This window comes from Ricinus communis, chromosome 7 (assembly GCF_019578655.1).
Source record: "Ricinus communis isolate WT05 ecotype wild-type chromosome 7, ASM1957865v1, whole genome shotgun sequence".
NCBI lineage: Eukaryota > Viridiplantae > Streptophyta > Magnoliopsida > Malpighiales > Euphorbiaceae > Ricinus > Ricinus communis.
Window position 1 is genome coordinate 27,103,305 of NC_063262.1, and position 9,228 is coordinate 27,112,532.

General features: G+C 31.8%; 1 protein-coding gene across 1 annotated transcript; it reads left to right on the forward strand.

Moving 5' to 3' along the window:
* The first annotated feature begins 2,768 nt into the window (after nt 1-2,768).
* LOC8273479 lies at nt 2,769-5,890 on the forward strand. Its single transcript, XM_002527855.3, has one exon. It carries the CDS (start codon nt 5,079-5,081, stop codon nt 5,586-5,588), a length of 510 nt encoding a protein of 169 aa, XP_002527901.2. The 5' UTR covers nt 2,769-5,078; the 3' UTR covers nt 5,589-5,890.
* The last annotated feature ends 3,338 nt before the right edge of the window (nt 5,891-9,228 follow it).

Below are 9,228 nucleotides of genomic sequence, written 5' to 3' on the forward strand. Positions count from 1 at the left end.
ATCTATAGGTTTTACTCCTAGCTTTCATGTTTCTTTTAACAGATCAAGGACGTACTTTCTTTGGGACAGAAATAGACCTTTATGAGATTTGGCTATTTCTATTCCAAGAAAGTAGGATAATTGCCCGAGATCTTTGATGTCAAATTCCTCTTTTAGCTTTTGTTTAACTTCTTCAATTTCTTTATTGTTATTACCAGTTATGATGATATCATCAACATAAATAAGAACAATGATAATGCATGCATAAGTACGTTTGATAAACATGGAAGAGTCGGATGCACATTTAGTGAAATTGATTTTGAGAAGAAAATGGCTTAGCTTAGCATACAGGCTCTTGGAGACTGTTTCAATCCATAGATGGCCTTCTTTAGCTTACATACCAGAGATTGATCGTTTGTAGGCTCATAACCTGGAGGTAGAGTCATGTAAACTTCTTCTTCGAGAGATCCTTGGAGGAAGGCGTTTTTTACATCCATTTGATATAGATTCCATCCTGAGTTAGTAGCAACAGATAATAGAATGCGAATGGTGCTCATTTTTGCTACAGGAGCGAAGGTTTCCTGATAGTCTACCCCATATGTTTGAGTGAATCCTTTTGCTACTAGTCTAGCCTTATATCGCTCAATTGTCCCATCATGTTTGTATTTTATTTTATATATCCATTTGCACCCCACAGGTTTTTTATTTTTTGGCAGAGATGTTAGATCCCAAGTATCATTTTTTTCGAGAGCTTGAAGTTCTTCTTTCATAGCTTTACACCAGTTAGGATTGGTGTTGGCTTCATAGAAGGAAGAAGGCTCAGTGTGAGTGGTGAGGTTACTTAAATAGGTCCTATATGAACTAGTCACAGAATGATAGCTAATGAATCGTTGAATGGGATACGATACCTGATGGGACACATAGTCCCGTAGTCTGATGGAGGGGCGAGTAGGCCGAGATGATCGTCTCGGGGCAAGATCTTCAATTTGGTTAACTTGTGACTTATTATCTCCCCCTGAAGAGGTTGCCTCGGGACTGGTACCAGCTCCCCCTGGAGAAGAGACATCCAGAACAGCTTCGGAAGAGGGCTCCCTGTTGACTAGAGTAGTGACGTCGGACCTGTCAAAAAAAGAATCGTTATCGGGAAATAACACGGTAGGACCGATATTGAAAGATTCCTTGGTGAAGTAGGGGGTAAGTTCGTCAAATGACACATCCCGAGAGATATAGGTTTTGTGGGCAGAAGGGTCATAGCATTTATACCCCTTTTTTTCAGAAGAGTACCCTAGGAACACAGTTTTTACAGAGCTGGGGGCAAGTTTATGAGAGCGTCTAATATGGACAAAGGTTGTACACCCAAAAACTCGAATGTGGCCTACGTCTATTTTTCTCCTTTTTAGAATTTCCAAGGGGCTCAGATTTTTGAGTTTGGGACTAGGAAGGCGATTAATGAGGTAGGCAGTAGTCAGGAGGGCATCCGACCAGAATCTATGAGGAACGTTATTTTGAAAAAGAAGTGATCTGGTAACTTCAAGAAGATGACGATTTTTTCTTTCGGAAATACCATTTTGTTCAAAAGTGTAAATGCAGGTGGTTTGGTGTAAAATTCCTTGGTTGGAGAAAAAATCAGAAAAATATTTATTAACATATTCGGTACCATTATCTGAGCGGAAAATTTTAATTTTGGCGTTGTATTGAGTTTGAATGAAAAATAAAAACTGCATAAAACAAGAAAAAACTTTATTTTTTTCCTTTTAATAGATATACCCAGGTGGTGCGAGAATGGTTATCAATAAAAGTGACAAAATAGCGGAAGTGATTATAATAGGTAACGGGGGCTGGTCCCCAAACATTGGAATGAATTAAATCAAACATGTGATCAGATGTAGTAGAGGAAATGGGGAAAGGTAATCGAGTATGCTTGGCAATTTTGCAAATGTCACAACAGCTAGTATTGATTTTGAGAGAGAAAAGTTGATTTAAGACGTGATCTGATTGATGCCCAAACCGTTGATGAAGCAAAAAGACGTGATTAACAAGGTTGGATGAGATTAGACACTGATTGGGAGAATTTATGAGATAGTAAAGGCCATTTTCGAAGCGCCCTTCACCAATCATCTTCCCTGTAATTCGATCCTGAAATAAGACTGAGGTTGGTGAGAAAATAACATTGCAATTTAAATCTCTGGTGATCTTACCAATAGATAATAAGTTGGATTGGAAATCTGGTAAGCGAAGAACATTGGGAACATCATTATGAAACAATTTTAAGGAGCCAAAACCAGAGATTTTTGCTCGTTGTCCATTGGCAACGGTTACATGATTGGAATTAGTGGGGACAAAATTTCACAATTTTGTGGCATCCCAGGTCATGTGATCCGTTGACCCGGAGTCAAGAATCCAATTTAAGGATTTATTCATGCAATTCATATAATGTTGTGATACCAAACCTGATCCACGGGAAGATGGAGACTGAATAATTGACTGAAGTTGAGTGATGAGTTGCGAAATTTGAGATTTTCCGGTTGGAGAAGGTTCGAACCAGTTGAAGAGGTCGGACCGGGTCAGGTCACCTGAACCGGATCGGGTATGTTCACTGCTCATGGGCCGGGCCAGTTCACTGCTCATAGGCCGGGCTGAATTAGAGTTATTGGATCGGGCTGGATTAAGGAAGTTGGATCGGGTATAAGAGTCGGGTCGAGTTAAGTTGTAAGGATCCGACCCGCTATATGCCGACCCGACACCCATTTCCTTACCCGATTCATCCTCTTCATAACCTCTAGGGTTATTTGTGTGAGACATACCCATGCCGCCAAACTTATTTCTTCCTTCCCGTTTCCCACTTCTTCCTCTGTCATTTTTGTGGATGCTTGGCCGAAGCTGCGGGTGGAGGTGCCAACAACGCTCCTGAGTATGCCCCTACCGTTGGCAGTGGCTGCACCTTTCGGTGTTGGCTGGCCCCCCTCGAGCTCGGGCTGTATCGCGATTTTGCGAGAGGTAAGCGTGTTCGGTGGTTTTTGGACCACCTAACGTCCCCATTGTTGCCCGTCTCGTTTCCTCTTGTTGGATTATGGTGATTACAGCATTGATGGTAGGCAGGCTATGTGACAATAGAATCTGAGATCAAAGGGCTTCGTATGTCGAATCGAGCCCCCCCAGGTAGGTATATACTAAGTTTTGCTCTTCTCTTCTTCGTGCTTCCTCTTGGTCTGTGGTGGGTGGGAGGTAACTCTGTAGTTCCTCCCACCGAGTTAGGACTTTAGTGGCATAGCTTGTGCTTGTCCGAGTTCCTTGACGAAACTGAGACAGTTCCTATTTCAAATGAAAAATGTGAGTATAGTTTCGGTCATGCCCATACAGGCTTTTGACCTTGTCCCAAATCGCCTGTGATGAGGCCAGTAGCATGTACAGCCTGGCTATCTGAGGCTCCATGGTGTTGATGAGTAGTGACATGACCTGATGGTCGGTTGTCTGCCACTCTTCTGCTGCTTCAATTTCTTCCTTTGATGGCTCATTGGGATTATTAGGCTGTGGTTTGCATCGGGTCCTTGTGATGAACCCTAATTTTTTTCTGCCGCTGAGGCTTATATATACTGCCCTTGACCATTCAAAATAATTATGGTTGCCTTTTAATGTGATATTGATTAATTTGGTGATATCATTGTGAGACATGGCTGTGAAGAATTTTTTTTTTTTGAGTGATTGTGGCTGGGTAGATGATGGCAGGGTCAAACCTGCTCTGATACCATGTGAAAAAGAATGGTTGTTATATTGAACTGTGATGAATTACAAGTTAAGATTTTGAGTTCTATTTGAATAAAAAGGATCCTTATATACATTTGATGCTAACGATCTTATGGCTATGGACTTAGATCCTAAACTCTATGGTAACGTTCTTATTCTTGATCTAGCATTAGTAGAAGTGGCCTTTCTTCCTTAGGGAAGAAAGGTTGCTCCTAATGTCAACTTGGAGGCCTATAATGATATAATGATCTGAGGCTATAACCCTCGGTTTTTATCTGTTGGTTAATACATTGTGTGTTATATTTTTTATCTTCAACATACCTTAATTTAATAATAAAAGTAGCTCTTGGTACCTTAAAACTAAAAGTTAAAACTCAAGTCCATCAAATATTTTTCTCTTAGCCATTCATAAAATGGAAAAAATAAAAAAGAGCATTCGTTATAGTTTCTATATGAACTAGATTTGGTTAAATTTGTTTCTTTTATTCCATTATCAAAAATCAAAATTGTATTGATCACCAGTTAACAAAATAACACTCATTTCAAGAAGTCACAACATAATCTTCCCAGCATGACAAATAGTTCGCAAATTATAATCATATAACCATCAGGTAGTAGCTAAAGGTCAAGGGTTTTCATGGTTTGAGAACTCTACTTTCTGAAAACAATTATATCAGTTATATGTAAAACAAACAAAAAAAAAGAGAGAAAATAGATCAAAAAACACCATTTTCTTTTGGGAGCGAAATATCTCGATGTGAATTTTCATTTTTATGGCAAGTATTCGTGTAGTTCATGAATTCAAAGAAAAAAACGGATCAAAATACAAATTAAATATTTATACAGTGGCAATTGAGGTTATGTTAGCAATTTCCTTTCCTAATTGGTGGCATATATGGCTGCTAAGATTCCTTCCAAACTCAGTTATGAGATTCTTAAATAATTAAAAATGCTAACTAGAATCAAGGGGAACATTACAACATAAAGAGAAATGAGTTAATGTTAAACAAATTAATTTAGACCAGTTAATTAATAAACACAATAAAATGACCATTTTCCATCAGAAATCTCAAACAGAAAGAAAAGAAAAGAAAAAGAAGTGTCACCAAAAATAGAAAATCCGTTAATTACCTAATTCAAACTTATCCATAAATTCCATCAATCTACAAAAATAGCAACCCATCCTAACTGCCTCCAAACTTAAATACTAAATGCAATTTCTCCTCAAAATGTCCGCACAAAAAGAAAAACTTTATTAGGAAAAAAAAGAAAGAAAGAAAAATAATTAAAGCTTCCTGCATGCAGAGAGACCCTGAGTAGGAAATTGCCAATTGCAGGTTGTAATCGTCTTGATAATGGCTATCAAGCAGCAAAGCTCCTTCTCACTGGTCTTTCTTGCACCACCCAGTCTCCTTTTTCTCCTTCTCCTCGCGGCAGGTCAAGCTCAAGCCACCATTATAAAACATGATTTATGCGAATCTGCAGATTACAAGCGCCTTTGTAGATCAACTTTACATGGTATTAAGAAGCCAAGTGAAGCAATAGAGGCCGGGATCAGAAATGTAATCCATAAAACCAGACATGCAATCTTCCTGTCAAGAGAGATGGGTAACAGCGAGAACAACGATATCTGTAAAGAAATGTATGACGATGTCATTTCGGACCTTGAGGAATCAATTCAGAACCTGAAGAATGGTGATAAAAATACTCTTAATACCAACCTTTCTGCTGCTATTAGTTATTTCTCAACCTGTGATGATGCATTTGCAGAAATGGACGAAGTGAGTCCTCTTACTAGGGCTAATACTGTTCTCGAACATATGGTTGATAATACCTTGTCGCTTGTCCCTCTAATGCATAATTGATTGATCAGTAATTAATGTTTAATTGAATTATACAAATATGTTGGAGGCTAATTCATAATTTCCCGGCTTGTGTTATTAGGATATATATATATTTATATATACAAACATATATGTTTCATAAAAGAAAATGATGGTTTGTAATACATAGGTGAGTGACTAGAGTGGCATTGAATGATAGATTTGATTATCATTTACCATTTTAACAAGTTTCTTTTTTCTATTTGTGATGTTTATTTGTACTTTGCCATCTTACCTATTGAGTTGATTTATGATTATGTAAGTGATGAGTTTATTTTCGTCTCTATTATTGTTTTTTTTTTTTCTCTTTCAAAATAAAATGGGTATTACACTATTATTTATATCTTGAAAATTAAAAAATAAATAAAAAGAAATTTCAAGATTCAGTTTATAAAATGGAATATCTTCTTTCATTTATCAAACAACATTGAACATATAAAATTATCATTTAAAAAGTGATTTAGATTGTTAAATATTTTGATGAAATGATTTTCTAATATAGTAGTATTAGAGTCTCTATAAAGGGTTAGAGTTTAATGTTGGTGGCCTTCATCTAATTAGTTATAAATTTTAGTATAAGATAAAATGAATTTGTGCTTATTCACATTTTAAGTTAAATATACATTTATATGTATAATTTTATTAATTTTAAAATTAATTTAAAGCCTCATCTACCAGTTTGAGTTTTTAAATCAAATAGTTCTTTGATATAAAAAAAATAAAAAAGAAAAACTTACTAGTTTCTGTTTGCAATCAACAATTATTCGTATTTTATCTTTTATTTTAGTTTTATTCTCAACTTGATTTAAACGCAAATGTAGAGTATTGGAGACTCAATATTTGATGCGTTCAATCATAGACAAATCATAAATTCAATAAATTAAGATGAAATGCAGACTATTTTTATTAGTAAATAACACACAATCGGGAGAGAGAGAGTTGCTTGCTTAGATGGGCAAGTGTGTAGCCCGTTTTGTGGAATATGCATGTGATTGATTCAGCACTAACCCAACCTTTATTTGGTGTGCCTTACTAATTTTATACATATTCTTTTCCGTAAACTCTTTTCCTCCTGTGATGGCTTTTTGAAATTGGACACACCCTTTCAGAGATTCCTTTCGTCTTCCTCACACAATCTTATTTATTTATAACTTTTACATAAAGGATTTCTAATTTTAGAGACCATTTATTTCTTAAACTCGTTTTTTATTATAAAAGCATTAAACTTCAACCAGTATAAAAGACAATAAATATGGAAATTCGAATCCAACACAGCTTAAATTAAAGTGGGCAAAAGTATTGATTAAATCAATACACAAAATTAACCAAGTACTTGGATTCCATGATTGTATACACTTTATTTATAAAAAGTAGTATGAATAAACTAGTAATCTTACTTATTTTTCTAAAAAAATTTAGCTACACTTTCTTATAAATTTGTTAGTAAAATATCTAATATTTTGTGTAATTATTATAAAAGTAATAATTACAATGATAACAATAATATTGCATGATTTTATATTTATGTTTATGTAATAACAATAAATATAAATAATCAAATTAACTAGTGAAAGAAACCGTTCATCGCTTAAATGATATCAATTAAATTTGTTTATTTGTAAATGATTTTTTTTTTTTTAGTTTTTTAAATAGGTTCTTATCTCCTAAAACCTTAATTAGATTTTTAACACATTTACAAATAAGATTAATTCAAATTATTAAACAAACTTGAATAAATTAAAAAATTAAGCTAAATCTGAAGTTTAGATTGTTTTACACTCATATGAACCGTTAGAAGCATGTTTACTTATAAAAAAACGATGTCAGTTGTCTAGAAATTTTTTTAAATGAAAACATAAAATAGACTTTGTGTTTACTTGTTTTATTTTTTTAAATAAAAATAGAAAATAAATTTTTATATTTTTAAAAATTATAACTAAACTTAAAAAAATAATCTTCTTATTTTTAAATTTTGTGTAAGAAGAAATATGTTAAAGTTAAATAAACTTATTATCATAAAACTATCTTGTTAACTAAACTTATTTCTTAATAAAAATAGTTACTTTTCACTTCATGTATTTAAAGTCTACCTTTTATACTTAAAATATTATTTAAATAGAAAATAAAATAAAAATATTTTACAAATTTTACAAATTATCTATAAAAATAAAAAAATGAAGAATTTTTTTCATTTTTATTTTCTAGTTTTTTAAAAAATAAAAAAAAATTCATTTTCATAGAAAATTTATAAAAACTCCTTATTTTCATTTGAAAATAAATAAATTATCATATAATATTAAAAATATGTTAAATTTGTGTTCAAATTTTTTTAAAATTTAGGTATAATTTTGAAAATATAAAAAAATATTTTCTATTTTCATTTTAGAATAGATAAACACAAAAATTTATTTTATATTTTTATTTAAAACATTCTTTAAAAAACTGACATCATTTTGTATAAGTAAACAAATCTAAATGTTTGACTTGATATGTCATTAGCTCTTAATCTCATTATAAATATTGATAATAAATAAAATATATTTTCAGAAAAAAATCTTATTTACTGAAAATAAAGTTAAATAATCTTCTTATTTTTTATGATAATAATCTTTAAGATTTTTTAGTTAAAAATATTTTGTGTTTTATTTTTTAAAAAGCAAGATAGTTTTATCTAGTTATTTAGAGAGTTTTTATTACTTTGAATTTTATTATTTTCTGAATTTTTTCTCAATCTGTATCAATATTAATAAAATTTATTTAAATTTATATAATAAAAATTTATGAAAAGTTAAAAAAATTAATATTTTAACTATTTGTGTTTGATTCAGATTCAACTTACTTTTCAGTTTGTTCAAATTTATTCAAAACATTTGTAGCTCAAAATCAATTACAACTTCAACAATTTGAGTTTGAAGAATGACATGTTACATATTAGTTCGGTTAATCAAATAAATATGAAAACTAAAAGAAAAGCAAAAAGTTCAAAGGCTAACTCAGTCAAACACATAACATAATATTAGTTATTTATAAATTTTATATATAATTTTGAGGTATATAATTTTTCTAATAAAAAGAGTGACATCATAAATATGCAAACCAATGAAAATTTACTGAAAAAGAAAAAAATGGATCTTATAAATGAATTATAGTGACAAAATTTGAATATGCAAAATTTGTTTTTTGCAACTTTATTTCCTTAGTTATTAGATACATTTTCCACTTGCAAATTGAATAATTCAACATATGGGAGAGATATTTAACACTCAACTTATTTCTACAAACATTAATGTAGATGCTAGGCCATGTATATAATATGCTACTTGTCTCCAAAATGAGTAGATATTGTTTTCTTTTTCTTTTTTTCAAATATTGAATGCATGGGACTCAGTCTGAATCTAATTCTTCTTGGATCTATCAATATGCTCAAAGTGGACCAAATTTACTTAAAATATCATATATCATTTAGCCTTTTCCCAATAATAATTATTCTATATATTATAGCCCTTACCCCTTTGTCATTTTAGATGTTATAAAAGGAATGATTGTTTTCTTGGATAGAAATAGAATATAAAAGGAAAAAAAAAAAATCATCATCATTACATTTTCATTGATTAAAATTAAA